General features: G+C 34.9%; 1 protein-coding gene across 4 annotated transcripts in view; it reads right to left on the bottom strand.

Annotated features, from left to right (window-relative positions):
• The window catches only part of USP34 (ubiquitin specific peptidase 34), a 264454-nt gene that overhangs the window by 67649 nt on the left and 174370 nt on the right, over nucleotides 1-22435 (bottom strand). For all 4 annotated transcript variants that reach the window (XM_028089697.2, XM_028089696.2, XM_088026523.1 and 1 more), the window contains 8 exons: nucleotides 16826-17026; nucleotides 14157-14239; nucleotides 10003-10043; nucleotides 9749-9873; nucleotides 8450-8602; nucleotides 7467-7571; nucleotides 5484-5539; nucleotides 5266-5386 (listed from right to left, as the gene is read on the bottom strand). In XM_028089697.2, the coding sequence (XP_027945498.1) occupies nucleotides 5266-5386; nucleotides 5484-5539; nucleotides 7467-7571; nucleotides 8450-8602; nucleotides 9749-9873; nucleotides 10003-10043; nucleotides 14157-14239; nucleotides 16826-17026 (885 nt within the window). The remainder of the gene's footprint in view (nucleotides 1-5265; nucleotides 5387-5483; nucleotides 5540-7466; nucleotides 7572-8449; nucleotides 8603-9748; nucleotides 9874-10002; nucleotides 10044-14156; nucleotides 14240-16825; nucleotides 17027-22435) is intronic.

Below are 22435 nucleotides of genomic sequence, written 5' to 3'. Positions count from 1 at the left end.
TAATTAAATATTTTTTTCAGTTTTAACAAATTCCTGGAAATTATATTCTTTAAAAATACAGAGTTGATGGGGATTAAGGAGTGTACTTGTGTCGAGCAATAAATGAAACATGGAATTGCTGAATCACTATACTGTACACTTGAAAGTAATGTAACACTATGTTAACTAGAACTAAAATAAAAACTTAAAATTTAAAAAACAGAGTTAAAAAATCTAGAAATGTTTTAAAGTCTAAAAATCTGTGCGAGGACACCTACGTTTCCCAAAATTCTTTAAAGACTACGTGAGCAATATTTTAGTATATGTGCTGCCGAAGCGAGCACAAGACTATGTGAGCAATAAAGGTTTGAAGACTACTGTACTCTGCTGGCTCTTAACTTGTCACCAGGTATTTTGCTAATGCACATTCCTGACGTTATTTGACTGGATCAAACACTTTAAAGACTCCCTTTTTAAAACTACAAAAGTAATGCTTTTGTTTTACTGCATGGACATATAAAAATAATTTCCTGTGAACTCAAGAGATGACCTACCTTCTAGCTTCCCAAAGTTACCTCCTATACTTCTTCAAACTCAAGTCAAGCTGAACTAATCCCTGAACTTCCTACACATATCCAGTGGTTCCTATCACTTTATTTTTACTCGTATTCTTTTCTAGGACTTAAAATGTTTTACTTTTCTACTTTAAAAAATTTATCCTGGGGACGTCTGGGTGGCTCAGTCGGTATAAGTAAAATCTTAAAAAAAAAGAAAAAGAAAAACCAAAATCCCTTTATCCTGTATTATAAAAGCTATATCTTCTTCAAAGCCTTTCCTAATCATGTCAATGCTTTGTGATCCTCACATCCCTGATGGTATCCCTTTAATAGTCTTTTTTTTTTTAACACTAATGGTAAATCCTGAGCAGCCATTATTTGTGAAGGTACATACAAATTTTGAATAAGGCAGGTTTCTCAATAATTACCTGCTGAAAAAAATGAACCATTAAATTGTCTGTTCTTAAAAAATACACAGTCAGTTCTTAAGAATCAGGATTGAGTCTTAATCATCAGTCTGTTCAGTATATATTTGTTGTTAGATACTATGCAATGTGGTAGAGATAAGAATGGGGTGCCTGGGTGGCTCAGTTGGTTAAGCGACTGCCTTCGGCTCAGGTCATGATCCTGGAGTCCCGGGATCGAGTCCTGCATCGGGCTCCCTGCTCAGCAGGGAGTCTGCTTCTCCCTCTGACTCTCTTCCCTCTCGTGCTCTCTGTCTCTCATTCTCTCTCTCTCAAATAAACAAATAAAATCTTTAAAAAAAAAAAAAAAAGAATGAGGTTTATATTTTTAAAAGGGAATTAGAAAAATGGAGGAAGAGGGCATGAAGAGGAAGGAAAGCAGTAGTACTAGTGGTGATGGTGGTGAAAGAGACCATTTTTAGCCTGCATACCCTAAAATATTTACTGTAAGGCTCTTTACAGAAAATGTTAACTGATTCCCGAACTAAAGTAAACTCTCAATGAAATTTTTAAGAATTCTTAAATAATAAAAGTCATTAAAGTAGAAAACTTATTTTAAATATAAATAAAACTTTTCTTAGTATTACACCAAACCAACTGCCTTAAACACCTACACTTGCATATCTAATTGACATTTCCTATTTAACATGTCCAAAATAGGCTTGATTCTGACACCCTCACTTCTCCCCAAAAATGATCTATCTAGAGATTTCCCCTTCTTAGTAAATGGAATTATCATTCATTTAGTTTCTCAGGCTTAAAACTGAGGAGTCTTTCTCCTCTCCCACCTCACAATCCTATCCAAATTTAAGTCTGTGAGCTCTACCTTCTTCAATAAATATCCCAAATCCAAACACTTTTCACCATCACCCCTCTCCAGAACCACTGATTCCTAGCTAGATTCCCAACACATTTGCCTTCCCACTTCTCTACCTAGAGTCTAGATCAGAGAAAAGATAACACAAAAAAATGGTTTTCCAACACATGCAAAGAAGCTCAACCTTATTCATAATTACAAAAAGGAAAACTAGGAGAATGTTTTTCCCTGTTGGACTGGCAGAAATGAAATGTATGATATTATACTGGGTTGGTGAGAATATGACGAAATGGCACTCATTGACATACAGTGTAGGAGCAATAAATTGGCTCAGCATCCAGAGAAAGCAACATGGTTATAACGACCAAAGTCAAAAAGGTACAACCCTGTAAACCAGCAATTCTACTTCCAGAGTTTTTTCCTACAGATTTCCTAAGTGACAGATGTATAAACATCTTCACTACAATATCACTGTAAGAGTATAAGACAATTTTCATCTTTAAGAGCTGGATATATATGCATCTGCCTTTGGCTCAGGTCATGATCCCAGGGTCCCAGGATCGAGCCCCACGTTGGGCTCCCTGTTCAGTAGGGAGGCTGCTTCTCCCTTTCCCTCTGCTCCTTCCCCTGCTCATGCTCTCACTTGTTCACTCTCTCAAATAAATCGTAAAAAAAAAGGAAACAAAAGAAAAAACTAGCATGCTCCCAAAATATTCCTCTTGTTAAAAAAAAGGGGGGGGCGCGCCTGGGTGGCTCAGTTGGTTAAGTGTCTGCCTTCAGCTCAGGTCATGATCCCAGGGTCTTGGGATCAAGCCCTGCATCGGCCTCCTTGCTCAGTGGGGAGCCTGTTTCTCCTCTCCCCCTGCTTATGCTATCAAATGAATGAATAAAATCTTAAAACATTAAAATACACACATACACACACACACACACACAACTATGCAGTTGTTAAAAAGAATGAATTAACCTGATACAGCATATACTAATATGGAGACTCTCTAAGGTGGTGAAGAAAGCAAACCACAGAGCCATATGTTTAGGATTTTAACATCTGTAGCCAGTATTGCATAGTGGTTAGAAGGTCAGCTAAGTGAAGAGTATGAGTAACCTCAGTGAGGCAAGTTGCTTAACCTGTCTATGGCTTAATTTCATCATTTGTCAAAATGGGGTCTAATAACAACATCTACCTTTATAAGGGCTCAAAACTTTGCCTAAGATTATTAGTTGTATAATAAACAAGACCCAAAAGAAAAAAAAACAAGTAGTCTTTAAGAAACAAGGATAAGCAGGGGCGCCTGGGTGGTTCAGTCGTTAAGCGTCTGCCTTCGGCTCAGGTCATGATCCCAGGATCCTGGGATCCAGCCCCACATCAGGCTCCCTGTTCCGCAGGAAGCCTGCTTCTCCCTCTCCCACTCCCCCTGCTTGTGTTCCCTCTCTTGCTGTGTCTCTCTCTGTCAAATAAATAAAAAATAAATAAATATAAAATAAATAAGCAAAAAACAAGAATTCTGGAAAAGAGGACAGAAAAAGAATATTAAATTCTTTTTAATATTTTCAAAATTCAGACTTTGACAAATGAGAAGAAAAATGACAAAAGATACACAGATTATAAACAGAAAATTCACAAGTTAACACAAATAGACAATATGTACATAAAAAGACACTCATCTTCAACAAAAACCAAAGACATAAAACTAAAGCAAAAGTGAGACTGGCAAAGACTTCACATGTAAGGCATGTCTCAGCTATCGCTATCACATGTGGGGATATCTGACAAACTCAGATATTAGAAACATTCTCGGGCGCCTGGGTGGCTCAGTCGGTTAAGCAACTGCCTTCGGCTCAGGTCATGATCCTGGAGTCCCGGGATCGAGTCCCACATCGGGCTCCCTGCTCGGCAGGGAGTCTGCTTCTCCCTCTGACCCTCTTCCCTCTCGTGCTCTCTGTCTCTCGTTCTCTCTCTCAAATAAATAAATAAAATCTTAAAAAAAAAAAAAAAACATTCTCATACAGTGCAGCTGGGAGAATAAAAGGACAGAACCTTTTGTAAGCGAATATATTACGATTAAAATCAATCAAGTTTACTTTTAGAACAGGAGTATATACTGGGACAGGGGTGCAAAGATGATGTTCCCTGCAGTTGTTTTTTTTTTTTTTTTTTTTTTTACAACCAGTAACAACATAAATGTCAATAAAAATATTGCTTCCCTCCTTATGTATTTATTTTTTAAAATATATTTTTAGTGTATTCATTTTTTTAATAAAAAAAGATCACAAAATGGTATTTATGTAATACCAATGATATACTTGAGTATTTAATGTATCTACAGAAACTCCTGGAAGGTCATCCATCACCTAAGCATCATGGGAAATCAAACTATATGGGGATCTTCTCTCTGCACTATCTAAAAATTTCTTTTTTTACAATGATTTTCACATTACAATATGTTATCAAAGAAATCAATATATTTAGGGCGCCTGGGTGGCTCAGTTGGTTAAGCGACTGCCTTCAGCTCAGGTCATGATCCTGGAGTCCCGGGATCGAGTCCCACATCGGGCTCCCTGCTCGGCGGGGAGTCTGCTTCTCCCTCTGACCCTCTTCCCCCTCATGCTATCTCTCATTCTCTCTCTCAAATAAATAAATAAAATCTTAAAAAAAAAATCAATATATTTATATTTTAGAATAAAAGTTATAGACTGGCTTCTGTAACATAGTACTTCAACCAGCAAAACTAAATCAATCAAATTATTCCCAGTGAGTACAGGAAAAATTTAAAAATGACCTAGAAAAATAGCACAAAAAGGGGCTTTGTCAAATAGGGGAAGTAGTACAGATTTAAGATAGTTAAGACTGTCACCTTAAGTTTATCTCCAGAATCCCCAACTCTATGCCCTTGAGGATTATTTTCCATCCTTCTGGTTATTCCTGTGTTTCCTACCACAATTACTGACCTCAAGAAAACAACCCTCCAAACCAAAACTAACTCCCTCAATGCAGGCAATGACAAAAGTGCTAATGGCAGAGTAAATAATTTAATCTGAAGAGTAATTAGGAATTTATGGGTACAGAGTGCTTAGGTGTTACCAAATATTCACTGATTTCATGTCAAATGGGCTTCTAAAACACGAAAACAGTCAGACAGGTACTCTATGACTACTTATTAATTCTGCGTAAATTATTAATTCAAAATATTCAACCCTACAGAAATTGTAGAGGTTGCCTTTCTATGTACAAGTCATAGGAATTAAAATTTTTTCTGCATATAAGCTTAGCATTAGTATTTCTAGGGTTCATTTTATTCAATGCTCTCTTTTCCTACCAATAACAAAGTTCTAGCAAGCTTTATGTTTGCATGTTTAAGAAAATTTAATGTACCCACATACAATGCAACAACAAAAAAAATTTCAATCATATTTCATTCAGACATTTAGATGTCTTAATACCTACCTGTCCTTCTCTGGAAAATTTAAAGGGTGGTTTGTGTTTAATAACACTCGTTGCAAGCCTTAGAAGTCCTGTAAGCCCATCATCTTCTACATTACCATCTTGATGATCAAGGATTTCCCTGCTACAAAAAAGAACACAAGCAAAACAAGATAGTTCACATACTTATGTCCTTTATGTTTCCTCAATGATAAAATTGTCAATTCCACATCAAATTTTACCTTCGAATACAGTCAGCCAAATGTCGTGCCAAAGCATCTAAGTCAAGGAGTGTGGTCTTAATACAAAGAGAAAATACAAAATTCAAAGTGTTTAGTAGGCAGAGATTACTAAAACAAAAAATATCCTTCCCCTGTAAGTAACAAGAATTTGGTTCTCCCAAATGCATTAACATACTAATTAAAATATAAATAATACTGCTAGTCTTTGACAGTTATAAACTCATCATTGACAGTCCTTTAAAAAAGAATCCATGGGGTAGTGCATGAGTGGCTCAGTCAGTTAAGCGTCTGCCTTCGGCTCAGGTCATGATCCTGGGGTCCTGGGATCGAGCTCCGCATTGGGCTCCCTGCTCAGCGGGGAGTCTGCCTCTCCCTCTGCCTCACTCCCTGGCTTTGCTCTCTCTTTCGCTCACTCTCTCCCAAATTAAGTAAATAAAATCTTAAAAAAAAACAATCCATGGAATGTCAGTAATAAATTATGATAGTCATAGTAATGTATGGAGGAGATACAAAGGTTTGTTGTTTTATTTTCTCTATAACAATTTTATTGAGATATAGTTCACATTACCAGTCAATTTGCCCACTAAGGTTTGTTTTTAACACCACCTTTAAACTAGGCTTTAAAAAATAAATTTAAGGGCCTCGGAGGGGCTGTCTGGTGGCTCAATAGTTAAGTTTACGACCCCTGGTTTCAGCTCAGGTCATGATCTCAGAGTTATGAGATTGAGCCCCGCATCTGCTCCGTGCTGCGTATGGAGCCTGCTTAAGATTCTCTATCTTTCCCTCTGCCCTTCTCCCCACCCGTGCCCACCTCACTGGTGCATGTGCTCTTGCTCTCAAAAAAATAAATAAATTTCAAGGTACAGTTCCAAAAAATTTAACTTTTCATTATAACTGAGCAACAAACTGAAACATTTCACAAAACTTAAGAGGATTCTCAAAGAAATTCATATCTCTAAGAAAAAATGATGTTGACTGGCAAGCAAGCAATATTAGATTCCTACCTTAAATGGGTAACCCAAGATTTAATAAAAAAAAAAAAAAAAATCAATGTTTATCTGACATCAGTATTTCATGAATAATCAAGTAAAACACATTCAATATTTGTAACTATTTCTCAAATGAAAAGTACTTTAAGAATTCAATGTACACTGCTCCTTAAAAGTAGAAAAGTACAAATACTATAGGATTTTTTAAACTGTAAAGTATATAAAATGCACTTGAATTAAAATACATTTAAGACTTTTTAAGTCATTTCTACACCCAGTGTGGGGCTTGAATTTACAACCCCAAAATCAAGAGTTGCATGCTGTACTGACTGAGCCAGGCAGGCACCCTTAGATTAAAATACATTTAAAAAAGAAAAAATATTTTTTTTTTAAAGAGAAAATATTTCCTAAATATCTAAATGTATCTTCTTAAAGTGTTTCTCATTTTTTGAGAACACTTAGATGCATTTCAGCTTACTCGGTTTATGAACGAGAAAAAACTTATGTGGCAAGTTTGTCTTCGAAATTAACTTATTTTAAACATCTATTTGAAACTATTTGTCTAAGAAAATTAGTACATCAGTAAGTTAATGGTTTCTTAAGCTTAAAATAAATTCTATTTGAATTGCAATTTTATTTTACATATCCAAAACTCCAAACCCATATGCTATTACAAAACTTTGTATATTTACATTTAAAGCCCAAATTTCACATTCCAAGTAACATTTTATATCTACAAATCTTACTCAGAAGAAACAGGAAATTACTTATAGGTACCAGATGAAGACATTTCAACAAAGGTCAAAGTAAAAAGAAGAAAGGAATTTAGAGCAAAACAAAAGGTCCAACTACAGTAAAATAATTATGGCATTTTCAACCCTTATAGAATGATAAAAAATGCCCTTAAAAATAAGGGCTTATATAAAGTCATAAACATACATGAGCATGATCCATCCACCATCATACAAGTTAATGTATCATTTTCTGAACATACCTGACTAGCATCCTTTATATGTATGTTGTCCACTAATTTGCACAACAACCAAAAATACTCTTTACATCCAGGTTTTAACATTGGTTCTTCTTCATAATCATCTATCTATAAAAAAAAAATTTAATTTTGTGAAAACATTTTAAAAAGGGGAATAACTTAAAATTACAATACATTTAAGAAACTACAGACCTTATGAAAAAATTAAATCCCTATACAAACAGTATTCAAAATTTAACAAAAAAATGGGAAGAACACTTCTAGCTTCTATAAAAGTAGAATAACTAGGCCCATAAGTGAATAGTATAAAGTATTACCCTCAAATTTCTTATAACCCACTCAGAAAAGTCATTACATGAGTAACATACAATGCTAAATAACGTGAAACGAAGAATTCAATGAAAACGTGTGTCAACAAAAGAAACCTATAGAATGTAAGTATATATAAATCTACCCAAATGCAATGGTCTATTATAGTTTTGAAATCCAAAACATAAAAAACACATTACATATCTTACATACTTGATGACAGGTAAACATGGAGGAGGAAAAAGTAAATCCTACAATGCATCATATATCTGGGATTAGTAGAATTTACTTAATGAGCTCTGAATTTATTATGTGGTAGAAGGCTTTTTTACAAGGTATACACTGGAGCAGGAAAGGAAATTCAAAATTCAGAATATCATAAAGATTAAAAAAAATCTGTGTGACTGAATGAGAAGAAAGCTACACTTACGATGTTTTTATCATTCAATTTTAGTAAGAACAAATGCTATTTCCAAAACTCCATTCCTAGGTGTAACATGGACACAATGTGTCCACAATGCTGTCACTTTAAGAACTGTATTAACTATTCTCTTGGTAAAACTACATACAGTAAACAAGTACTCAAAATTACTGCAAGTATGTAATACAATGATAAAAACCTGGGGCAAAGAAAATTGCAGAAATAGAAACTGCTCCTAAACACAGTAAAATCTTACCCTAATAGGTTTGAGTGCTTGAGCATCAGGAAGAAATTTCAACAACGTTGAAGCAGCCAATAGCAGAAAAGAGCGATTGATTGAGTCTCCTCCATCCAGCCCTGACAGAGATAACTTATAAAGACCATTGCAAGACTCATGACGGACCGCAGTCTGTATGAAAAAGCAAGTTCCAAAGATAGTGCGTTAAGTATTAAAAAGTTAAAATCAATGTCAGTAGAAATAACATGTTACACAGTTTCTTTAGTAATATTTTTTTAAATGCAATGTTCTGATCATATACTCATGCACATAAATCTGATCAAATAAAGTACCCCCAAAGTACACAGTACTATGTAGAAACATGTTAGAAATTCCCAAATATGGACATGAAGAAAACCAAATAAATATAACAATAACAACAAATACAAAAGGGACAAAGGAGAGGATATTAATAATAATTTACTTACAAAACTAAATAAGAGGATAAAATATTTTCAGAACAAGAAGCAATTTAGACAGTACTTATACCAAAACATTTTACAGTTTCTACAGGACTTGCCCAAATGTCACAATCATTACCTGTGACACAGCCAGAACAAGAATACATATGCATTCAACTGAGAGCTTAAATGTACTAAGATAATGCTGCCTAAAAAAGATGTAACTATTTTAACTATTGTGGGTAAATGTTTTAGCAAGAGTATGACTGACTTTAGTGTTGACATTGGAACAAAAATATATTTGACTTATCTCTTGTGTCTAAGGATACACTCTAATAGAAAAAGGAAAAGAAGCTTCCTCTAAAATATAAATTACCAAAATAAACACTCTGGCCCTTCTCAGAAAAAAATTTTCAAAACTCCAAAACAAAATAATCATGGTTTTATTTCAGAGAAAGAAAAATATGAATGCTCTAGACTATTTAATATTCACAATTTTTTGCATTTTTATTTAAATTCAATTAACATATAGTATTAGTTTCAGAGGGAGAGTTCAGTAATTCATCAGTGGCATATAACACCCAGTGCTCATTACATCACATGCCCTCCTTAATGCCCATCCTCCCCAGTTATCTATCCCCCAACTCCCCTCCCCTCCAGCAACCCTCAATTTGTTTCCTATGGTTAAAGCCTCTTAACATTCACATTTAAGTGTACAAAGTTCAAAACACTGTACATCTGAAATTGTTTAATAAGTACATTCCAGGTAATGGGATATATTTATGGAATCGTTTCCATTAGCTTTTTTTATTATCAATGCAAATACTGTAAAAAAAATATGAAGAATAACAGTACTGATTTTCAATCTTTATCTTACCTCAGGAATAAGGAGAGTCAATTTCTTTAACCAGTCTTGTAAATGGTCACTATCAGCAAGGCTAGATTTCACTAAAGAACAGCAATGTGCCCAACTCACCAAGAGCCACATTGAATAATGTGAAACTAAAGAGAAATTAGAAAAAAGTATGACTATAAGACTTGTGCTGTAAAGAAAACACAATATTCATTATTAAATATTATCTAATTATGCAAATCTCTATTAAAAATTAACTTTGTGGAACCCTTACTTACCTTCATGCCTAGACCTGTGATCGGACTGAGCTTTCAAAACTCTGAAAAGTAAAAAAAAAAAAATCCACCACCACTAATTAATTTTAGCAATAAAATATTAATGACTCAATTTATTACCACATATCCTTTAAAGTTTACACAATGTACTCTCCACAAAAAGAGAATAAATTTTAAGAAAAATGTTTCCTATGGTCTTTATCTTTTAAAGAAACACTGGTAAAATATTACAAACCACTCCATTTGACTGTTCAGATTTAACAAACAATATCTGAGTGAATACAGTATTGACTGAAATAAGTGAACTCTCAAGGAGTGCTCATGATGGGTGAGCTGGGTGGCTCAGTCAGTTAAGCATCCAACTGGTTTCAGCTCAGGTCCTGATCTCAGGGTCATGCGATTGAGCCCCCCACATCGGGCTCTGTACTCAGTGTGGAGTCTGCTTGTCCCTCTCCCTCTCCTCCCTGTTTGCTCATGTTCACACTCTCTCTCTCCCACTTTCTCTCACATCAATAAATAAAATCTCATAAAAAAAGATTTAGTTACTAAAGAGATGTGTATTACAAACAAAGGTTATAATGGTTTAGATTCTAAATCTCAGACTTCTAATTTTAAAAATAAAATCATACACTGACACACAATGCCCTTCCTTTAATACTGTTAATGCCAGTTTCTATCAGAAATGGTTAAAAGCAAATTACTAAAAAGTAGAGAAAACTAATTTAATTCTGTATTATTTTACATCCATTTTTCTCCACACATTTAGTTACTTCAGTGGAAAATGTATTACTTCAATTTAAAGAAAAGTATTAAAAACTTCCATTTTAACAAAACCAATAAATGGGGATTATCTGTCTTACAAATAAATTGTTTAAAAAAAGAAAAGCACTGATCTCTAGCATCCTCACTTTGTTAAACACCTTTCAAAGTCTCAAAAAGCAAGATTCATCCACATTATTGATTTAAAGTAAAAAGTACTGGGGCACCTGGGTGGTGCAATCAGTTAAGCATCCCACTCTTGGTTTCAGCTCAGGTTGTGATCCCAGGGTAGTGAGATTGAACCTTGCCTCCGGGCTCTGTCCTCAGCATGCAGTCTGCTTAAGATTCTCTTTCCCTCTCCTTCCCCACTCCCTACGCTCATTCGCATGCTTTCTCTCTCTCTCTCTCAAATAAATCTTTAAAAAAATAAAAGTAAAAATTTAGTACTAAGAAGTTAAAACTTATAAATCACATACGTGTCCATATTTCATTTCAGTTATTATCATACTGGTATAACCAACTTTACCAACGACCTACCCATCTACCTTTTAAATATGTAGCATTAGAAGATTTTTGATGGGGCACCTGGGGGCTCAGTTAGGTTAAGCATCTGCCTTCCACTTGGGTCATGACCCTAGAGTCCTGGGATCAAGCCCTGCCTCGGGCTCCCTGCTCAGCTGGGAGTCTGCTTCTCCCTCTGCCCCACCCCTCAGCTCCTGCTCGTGTGCGTATGCATGCGCACGCACGTGCTCTCTCAAATACGTAAATAATCTTTAAAAAGAAAAAATTTCTTGATAACACAGGCAAAAAGTATCCTCAAGCTGCCTTAATTGATATAAACCTGGCACCCTATGAATCAAGGTGGGGGCCTAAGGAAAAGATAACAGGGCATGAACAGGCACACAGGTGAAAACAGGAATGGGGGGGCAGGAGGAGGGGGCTCACATTACAAAGATGGTAAAAAGTTCCTGAAGAATGGAACTAGTAGAATGAAAAACAAGAATTGCCACAGAATGAACCAGCTTGAACAGCAGTAGCTGGTATCAAACCTGCACATTTTTTTTTCCTTGTGTGAGGTTAACAAAGTCAAGTGAATGTATCTTGATTCACAAGAAATAAAAGCAAACTAAAACAGTTACTGAATGGCCTTGTTAATTCAAATATATCATGGCATGTGGGATAGTACAGTGTGGGTTAGTGAGGACATAGAGGAAAAGTTAAGAATTATTTAACTGGAGAGTTAATTGGTGGTTGGGGTATAAAATGTATTTTATCATACAAATCAAAGGCATGTTTACAGTACTTTCTTCATTTCCACATGTTGTCCATTCCTAAGTTTTACAAATAATGAAATAAGGTGCTGGCACTAAAAATACCATAGTGAGAAAAATGAGATATCGTTCATATAGAACTTAGAGTCTAGTGGGGTAAAGCAGATATTGATCAAATAATGAATGTGAATTCAACTGAGACAGAGACAAAAGAAAGGTAAATTATAAAATAAATAATCTTAAAATAATCATGCTATTTATATGCAACCACTGCCTATGAAGGTGACTTTTAAAAGCATCTAAAAACAGCTATTAGCTATTAGCCACAAATAAGGTCAAGCACTTTCAAACGTGTTTACATTAGCTTTATAAATCACTTAAGTATAATGGCAAATTTCAGCCCAACAGGAACACCTACAGAATACACAGAAATTAATTTTACACACTTTAACATAACTTATGTGATTATTTAAGGCATATGGTCATATGTATCAGTCAGCAATTATCACACCTGAATTTCGGTATCAAAATTTCATACATTTTTTTAATCTCTACTGTAGCCCAAATAAATGGGATTATTACATGCTCAAACTATATTCATATACACATATTTCCAGCTCTGTCCACTAAGGGCCTAGAAGCAAGGAAACCTCAGTAGCAATGAGTCCACCAAGAGCCCATATTTTTGGAAGTTTCCCACCACATAACTAGGGCTTCTTAAAGAAATGGATGATTCCAGGACTAAGGTAAGGAAACTACATGCCTTGAAGATCTTACAGTGACAGGAAAAATAAAAAAGGACTCCTCTCTTCCACCACAAATAGTAAGGATTTGTCAAAAGGACACATGAGCAAGCTTGAGGAGGCCAACTCAGGTATAATTTGAGTATAGTGAACAGTAATTAATAGTCATGAACTACAACAAATGGAGTGGAAAAAAAAAATCCACATAATTCAAACTGATACTAAAAGGGAGGAAGAGAAAGCTCTTCCTCATAATAGAATGTCAACCAATAAACATAAAAGGAATGGTTAAGAGTCAGAAAATCAATACTTTACAAATATATCCTAATGTTTAATTCAGACAAGAATCATCAGAGAATGCTAAAAATCAATGAGCCAAAGTTTTATGAGGAGCAGCTTCCCATGGGTCACTTTTAAATAGGAAAAATCAGCAACGTTACTGTAGAGAAACCTGCAGGAAACCACATAAACTAATAAAAATTAGTATCACTAATAATGGGACCAATTGACATCAGCAGGATGTACTGGGAAAGACACATTATTCATGGAGTACTCCTGCTAAAAATACATCATCTGTATTTAATCATGAAGAACAATCAAAATTGCTAGAATCAGAAAAACTAAACTGAAAGATGCTTTATAAAAGAACTGGCCTGGGGGCGCCTGGGTGGCTCAGTCGTTAAGCGGCTGCCTTGGGCTCAGGTCATGATCCCAGGGTCCTGGGATGGAGCCCCACACTGGGCTCCTTGCTCAGCGGGAAGCCTGCTTCTCCCTCTCCCACTCTCCCTGCTTGTGTTCCCTCTCTCACTGTCTCTCTCTGTCAAATAAATAAATAAAATCTTTAAAAAAAAAAAAATAAAAGAACTGGCCTGAAGTACTCAGAAATGTCAGTATCATGAGAGAAAGGCTAACAAAATATCCCTGATAAAAGGAAACGGAAGAAATAACAACTAAATGAAGTACACGATCCTGGATCAGGAAAAAAAAGTATTATAAAGACTATCAATGGGAGAATGAGTGTGAACTGTACATTGAATAACACTATCAGAGCAATGTTAAACTTTCTATATTTTACTCAAATTATTAAGAAAATGTCCTGGTATTGAAGTATTATTGGTAAATGGTCATGATATCTGAAACTTACTCTCACAAAATTCAGGAAGATATGCAAATAAATGTGTGCACACAAACACACAGAAAATGCACACTCATGATTATGCAGTAAAATTGGCAAAATGTTGATAATACACAAATGAAGATGAACAGTATGAGTTAAGATACCCTAACAATTTTTCTGCTAGCCTTTAAATTTTTTCAAAATGACGTTTCCAAGCATTATATTCTTGGTACAAATACATACAAAAATTATGTAAAAACTTCATACCTAGGAGCCAGATTATCATATGTATAAGCAACAGACATAAGTCGCTGAATCAAACTGGTTCCTTGGACAAGAACAAGAAATACCTTTAAAACAAAAACATTAAAAATTTAAATACACTCAAACATAGAAATGCACTTTTAACCCAAGATTCCAAATTACTTTTTTATCTATAACAAGATAAGGAGTATTATATATTGTAAAAATCTCAATATTAGAAAACCAGAATTTTATAACCAAACTTAAGAATAGCAACTAAAAAAAAAAAAGAAAATTTACAAATATAGAAGCAAAACTATTCTTCGTATCTGATCCATAAATTCTTTATGGGTGAAAAAATATATTACACATGTCAATGGTTCATTGGGGTGATCAAGAATTAAACATTTTTTGCTTCTGACATAAGGGGAAAAAAGCCAACCAGTGGCAGATATCTCAACCATCCTGAAATAGAGAAAAAAATGAATACAGGGCACAGATTCTAGATTAAAAATCTTGAGGTTCAAAATTTAGTTTGCAACCTTTCAAGGTGCATGATGTTAATACGTATTTGATTTTTAGGTTCTAGTTCTTCTATATAGCTGGAATTCTTTATGTTCTATATAGTTCTATATAATAGGAGAAATAATTTGCTAATTTAAGTAAATAAAGAATTACAGACTCCCTTCTGTAGATCAGAACCCTACTGGGTACTTATGTTATAAGCACTATTCCCATCCTGGAGATGTGAGTCCAGTATAGCAGATAACATAGTAAGAACTGTACACAGGTAACAGCATGTGCCACATGAGCAGAAGAAGAGAGCAGCAACTATACCTATCCCTGGTGAAATCAGGACAGCTTCAAGGAAAGCCGTTTAGGATGGAAATTTTAAAGTCTGACTTGAAATTTCAACCTTTTGAAAGGGCTTTAAGGGGAACAAATGAAATAATGCATGACAGTAAATTACGAAAAAAAAAAAAAACAAATTAGTGTTCTTCCTCACTATCTACAGAATATCAGAACTGGGTAACTGTGTCTCTAGAATTCATATAAGAAAAATTTTTGCTCCCCAAAAGCTTAACATACTAAATTCTGATTATGATCAACTAATGGGAAAATATATATAGTAAGCACCTTTTCTAAACTATAAAAACATAACACCAGCATATGCAATGAAAAGAATCTAATAAGATAATACACAAAACTATCAATGGTAAGCACCTATGACTGGGAGGGAAGGCTCACCTGTATATTGTGAATTATTGTCAATAATCATGTACTTGCATACATTTAAAAAAAAACTTTTAAAAACTTATGTGTGCATGTATTTTATGTGTTATATTTGTACTATTAAAATCTCAAGAGGAAATAACTAATTAAGGTCAAAAGCTTTGAAGTAATTTAATGAGTTAACAGAAAAGAACACAATCAATTTGAGTTTTTAAATTATAACCTGGGAAGACTATTCTGGAAAATAAATAATGGAAACATTAGAGCAATGCAAGGTTAAAGTAAGGAGTTGACAATATGCAACACTGTAGAACACATGTAGATTACACTGTAGTCCCCACAGTTCTATTTTACTTGTATTAGCTATAAATGATTTAGAATCCTAGGAGAGGTCACTTGTCCCACTTAATCTCCCAAAATTCTGAAAGGGAAATAGCCTTCAGGTTTCAATTTTCACCAGTAGTTTCCAACATATGTTTCACTACAATACTTCTCTATCAGAAACAACTCATTACTCTGCTGTTTCTTGGGCAGCTATGAGGTAAGGCGCTATTCTCAAAAGGTTACAAATGAGTAAGAGATCTCACTAAAAACTTGTCTTTATCTCTCCCCACTTCCCAGTTCAGTGATGGAGCCATTCAAAGGGCAAATATTTGATCACATGAACCACTGACAGAATTCTAATTATACTGCTAGATGTGCTTGTTATTGTACCATTTTTGTTTAGTTCTAAATCTACCATTCTATAGACTTGCTTTGTGATTCTAGGGCTGGGACATCACAAACTAAATTCCTCCCTTGCCAGCTGGTTTCCTATGAGGTTCTGTCAACCTGTAACAGAGACTACTTCCTTACTTTTTCTGTCAGCATTGTACTATAAGTACTCAACCCAGGGGAAGCCATTATTATTTCAGAAATAATAGCAGAGCCCCTTCCTCAGAGGCCTAAACCCCAGGTCAACAAGATCCTTCCTTATAACCTCCTCATTTCTGATATCCCCAACTTTTTTCCACTTGTTCCACAAACACTAGGGCTGGTGAATGGTTACCTGTCTGGATTACCTCAACATTTTCTTTTTGTATGTTTAGCCCCCAATCCAGACATGTGAAACCAATTCTTTATTTTAATCTCCTCTGTTGAAATACCTGGAGTGGTTTGTTTCCCTAAATGGACCCTCACGAATTTAGTATATAAATTACTGGGTATAAAATGATTAACTAAATCCTACAGCTGGAGAACATTAGAATGGCATACAATTCACTCCTGCAATTTGGATAATGAACTGAAAAATATTACTATTTCATAATTATTACTATTGGATTAAAAATGAAGATATCACTTCAGTTGTTAGGTCATACTGTAATCTAGGATCGCATTTCTAATGCATTAATGTATTTTTAACTTTGTAAAACACAAATAGAATTCATTACTACAATTTAATGGTAACTTCTGTACTTTACCTCTGTTAATCTTGGTATATGAAGACCCTTGGCATGATCACCAGCAGCCTTTCTTGATTTACCAGGCCAAGTTCTTTTCCTATGGCTTTCTGCTATACCAGACCAGGCAAAGACATCATGATAAGCTAAATCCAAATCGGATGGATCTACTGCAAACTGGCATATTAACTTCAGCAAGCAAGCAAGACAGTCTAGCTGCCACTGTGGATAAGAAGAAAATGTCATTTCCCTATTTTAGTTAATTTAACATGGCCACTATACAACCTGAAATTGAAAGCCAGAAAGTAAAAATAATTATAGCTAGTACTTTATCCACGTGCTAAAGAAATTTTACTACTCATGTACTATGTGGAGTAACAATCCAATCTTATAAAAATGACAAAAAAATATCTAGGTACGTAAAGAAATAACATCATACAAATGTCAGATACAGGATTTTTAAAAAATATACTGCTCAGAATGTACCATATTTTTTAAAAATTAGTAAAATGTGGAGTGCCTGGGAAGCTCAGATGGTTAAATGTCTGCCTTCAGCTCAGGTCACGATCCCAGGGCCCTGGGATCAAGCCCCACATTGGGCTCCCTGCTTGGCAGGGAGCCTGCTTCTCCCTCTCCCTCTACTGTTCCCCCTGCTTGTGCTCTCTCGCTCCCTCTGTCAAATAAATAAAATCTTTTAAATAAATAGATAAAATGTAAACAAAGATATAATTTACCTACCCCCAAAATGAATTAAGAGAAAAAGTATTTTGTTTCTCAATGCAAGTGGCATATAACCAATATTCTGGAGCCAAAGAATTCTCAAGAATTCTAAAAAAATAACTGAAAATTTTGCATTTTACGTAAGTACATTTAAATAAAAGAAATATTTGGTAAAATATTATTTAGTATGAAAATTTCATTTCTGATTTAAAGCTCTACTTTAAAATTTTAAAAACATGTCCTTTGGGGCTCCTGGGTGTTTCAGTCGTTAAACGCCTGCTTTCGGCTTAGGTCATGATCCCAGGGTCCTGGGATCAAGCCCCACATTGGGCTCCCAGCTCAGTGGGAAGCCTGCTTCTCCCTCTCCCACTCCCCCTGCTTGTGTTCCCTCTCTTGCTGTGTCTCACTCTGTCAAATAAATAAAATCTTCAAAAAAAAAATATAAACACTTCCTTTAAGTAAATTAATATCATTTATGTGCAAGGTAAGAATTTCATACTATTCTCTTCCTATCTTTCTAATCCCACTGCCAAGTTGTATAGCTATACCAATATACCAGGGAAGGGGATTCAGCAATACTACAACCTAAGAACAGTCCTTTCTACAAATGGTGTTAGAAAAGTGAATAGCCATATTAAAAAAATAAATAAATGAAATAACCCCTCAACCTCACTCTACATATACAAAAAATAACTTAAAATGCATCACAGAACTAAATGTAAATGATAACTATAAAACTTATAGAAGAAAAAACAGGAGAAAATCCTTGTGGACTTCACCCCACATTGGGCTCCATGCTCCACGGAAGCCTGCTTTTCCCTCTCCCACTCCCCCTACTTGTGTTCCCTCTCTTGCTGTTCTCTGTCAAATAAATAAAATCTTAAAAAAAATTTTTTTTAAACTTCTCTGCTTAAAAGACACTGTCAAAATAATGAAAAAGTCAGCCACAGATTAAGTGCAAATATTCCCATACACACCTAGCAGAAAAATTTGTCCAAACTAAGAAAAAAAAAAAAGACCTCTTTTACTAAGATCAGAAAGGAAAGAAAAGGGGGAATGGGGGGGGGGAGGCAAGATATGGACAGACATTTCATGAAAGGAAAAAAAAACTGTGGTCAATGTGAAACTTATGAGATGCAGTGAAAAGAAGAATGGAGGACTATAAACACATTAAAAATAAAAAGGTCTCAAATCAACAATCTAACTTTCCAACTTAAGAACTAGAAAAAGAACAAACTAAACCCAAAACTAGATGAAAGAAGGAAATAATAAAGAACAGAGTTAAAGAAAACAGAAAAACAAGAAAGAAAATCGATGTAAATCAAAGTTTATTCTTTGAAAAGAACAAAACTGACAACTCTTTAGCTAAAAGAACCAAAAAATGAAGAGTGAAATTACTAAAATCAGAAATAAAAGTAGGAATTCTTCTCCCAATTCTACAGAAATAAAAAGGATTAACTCAAAATGAATCAAGGCCCTAAATATAAGACCTAAAATAAATTCTTAGGAGAAAACAGGATAAAAGCTTCATGACAATGGATTTGGACATATGATTTCTTGGATAGGACACCAAAGGTATAGGTAATAAAAGAGACACACATTAGACTTCATGAAAATTAAAAAATTTCGTGCGTAAGAGTATTCACAGAGTAAAATGGCAACCTACAGAAGGGAGAAGATATTGGCAAACTATATATCTGAGAAAGGATTAATATTCACAATATATAGAGTACTTCTAAAACTCAAAAAAGCAAACAACCTGATTCAAAAACGAGCAAAGGAGTTGAAAAGACATTTCTCTAAAGATGATATATAAATGGCCAATGAGCACAAGAAAAGGTCCTCAACTTCACTGTTAAGAAAATGCAAATTAAAACCACAATGAGATACCACATCACACCCATTAGGATGGCTAATACCAAAATAACAGAAAATAAAAGTGTTCGCAAATATATAGAGAAATTGGAACCCTTGTGCACTACTGGTAGGAATGTAAGATGATACAGCTGCTACGGAAAACTGTATGGTGGTTCCTCAAAAAACTGAAAACATAACTACCATATGAGCTAGCAATTCCACTCCTGGAATATATATTATATATATATATATATATATATATATATATATATATATATAATATATACCCAAAAGAACTGAAAGAAGGGTTTCAAAGATATTTATACATCTATATTCATAGCAGCATTACTCAGAATAGAGAGATTATGGAAGCAACCCATATCCATTGATGAATGCATGGATAAGCAAAATGTGATATACACTGCATACAATATTATTCAGCCTTAAAAAGGAAGGAAATTCTGCAATATGCTACAATAAGGATGATGCTAGAGGACATTCTGCTAGTGAAATAAGCTAGTCACAAAAAGACAAATACCATATGATTCCACTTAGAGGAGGTACTCAGAGTAGTCAAAATCATGGAGACAAAGTATAATGGTGGTTTGTCTCAGGATGGGGGTAGGGGAGAATGGAGAGTCACTGTTTAATAAGTATAATTTACAAGATGAAAATAGGGGCGCCTGGGTGGCTCAGTCTGTTAAGCATCTGCCTTTTGCTCAGGTCATGATCTCAGGTTCCTGGGATTGAGTCCCACGCACTGGGCTCTCTGCTCGGAGAGTCTGCTTCTCCCTCTCACTCTCCCTTTGTGCACGCTCTCTCTCAAATAAATAAATCTTAAAAAAAAAAAAGAAAATAGTAATGGGGATGGATGGTAGTGACAATTCCACTACAAGGGGAAGGTATATAATACCAGTTACCTGCACACTTAAAAACGGTTAAGATAGTAAATGTTAAATGTATTTTACCATGAGTAAAAAACAAAAAACAAAAAAACAAAAAAACGAGCCAGCATAATCATGTAAAGCACATATATAGATACTCAACATCACTAGTCACCAGAGATTATGAAAAGCAAAAGCACCATGAGATAATACTACATACCCAGCAGAAAGACTCAAAAAGACTGACCACACCAACTGTTGCTAAGGATATGAAGCAATTGGAACTCTCATGTGTTGCATGGTACAGCTGCTTGGGAAAACACTTCAGCAGTTTCTTACAAAGTCAATTTTACATTTACCGTATTACTCAACAAATTCTTTTCTTGGTGTTTACCCAAGAGAAAAAAAACATGTACACAAAAAGACTTGGAATATGAATGTTTGTTAACTTTATCCATAACAGCCCAAAACCAGAAACACAAATGTCCATCAATAAGTGAATGGATAAGCAAGGAGTAGTATACCTAATAAAGGGATATACTAGTCATCAATAAAAACTACCAACCAACCAATACATGCAACATTAGCCTCAAAATACATGTTGAAGACACCAGATACAAAGGACACATACCCCTTTATTCCATTTATATGGAATCCTATTAATGCAAATGTAATCTATAACAACAAAAAGCAGATCAGTGGTTGCTTAGGAGAGTGGGGGAAATTGATAGTAAAAAACAAAAACAAAAACCCAGGGTGGAGGGGCGCCTTGGTGGCTCAGTCTGTTAAGCGTCTGACTCTTGATTTTCGCTCAAGTCATGATTTCAGGGTTGTGAGATCAAGCCCAGTGCCTGGTGCTCAGGATTCTCTCTCCCTCCCCCCTCCTGCCCCTCCCCTTAACCCTCCCCTTCTCTCCCCCCTCTTTAAAAAAAAAAAAAAAAAAGCAGCAGGGTGGAACTTCTGAGGTAATAGAAATTTCTATATCTTGTTTGTGTCGGCAGATTATACAAGTATACACATTTTTCAAAACTTAAAACTATACTTTTTAAAATGAGTTCATTATCTACTGCATGGAAAGCATATCTCAATTCACTATCACACAAAAAAATTAACTTAAATGGATCAAAGACCTAAGTGTTTAAGAACTAAAATTGTAAAATTCTTAAAAGAAAACAGTTATTAATATTTGTAACCTTAGATGACACACTACTTTCAAGAATGAACCTTAACATTACACTAAGTGAAAGAAGCCAGTCACATAGGACCATATACATATTATATGGCTCCATTTATATGAAATGTCCATAATAGGCCAAGTCCATAGAGATAGAAAGTAGATTAGATCAGTGGCGGCCCAGGGCTGAAATGTTTCAGGGAAAATGAGGAGTGACTGCGAATAAGTGTGGGGTTTCTTTTTTGAGGGGATAAAACTGTTCTGGCATTAGTAGTAATAGCTGTACAACTCTGTAAATATACTAAAAATCACTGCTTTTTAAAAGGTTGAATTTTGGGCGCCTGGGTGGCTCAGTTGGTTAAGCGACTGCCTTCGGCTCAGGTCATGATCCTGGAGTCCTGGGATCGAGTCCCACATTGGGCTTCCTGCTCAGCAGGGAGTCTGCTTCTCCCTCTGACCCTCCTCCCTCTCATGCTCAGTCTAATAAATAAATAAAATCTTTAAAAAAAAAAAAAAGGCTGAATTTTACTGTACATGAATTCTATCTCTAAAAATTTTAATTTGAAAGTATACCTCAACTAAATTCATTTTAAAGAGAAAAAAAGTAAATTGCCTAACAAGAATTTGTAAGTATTCTATAATATGTTAGGAGAAATGCATTATAAATAGGGGATGATTATCAGTTGACTTGAAAGCAATCTCAGGCATTGCCAGGCTACAATGTGTCATATATGGTAGTCAAAATTTTCTCATTGGTAATAATCCATAAAAGTATCCACAATTTCAAAGGAAACAGAGAAAAAACCTCTAGCTTATGCTCGATTCCCTGCAAACATTATTCAAAACTAAGCTTAGAGCAGTTTATAAACAAAATTCCTATACATGACACATAACTACTCATTAAAAATTTTAAATTCTCCCACTTTGCTAAAGAACTAAGGCACGTTAGAATTCTAAGAGATTAATGGGACAATAAAGACATGACTAACAATAAAA

The sequence above is a fragment of the Eumetopias jubatus genome, unplaced genomic scaffold (genome assembly GCF_037043125.1).
Source record: "Eumetopias jubatus isolate StellerSeaLion01/CBP00866 unplaced genomic scaffold, mEumJub1_p1.0 scaffold_9, whole genome shotgun sequence".
Lineage (NCBI taxonomy): Eukaryota > Metazoa > Chordata > Mammalia > Carnivora > Otariidae > Eumetopias > Eumetopias jubatus.
The sequence above is the reverse complement of the archived record's forward strand: the minus strand, read 5'-3'. Positions and strand labels throughout refer to the sequence as shown.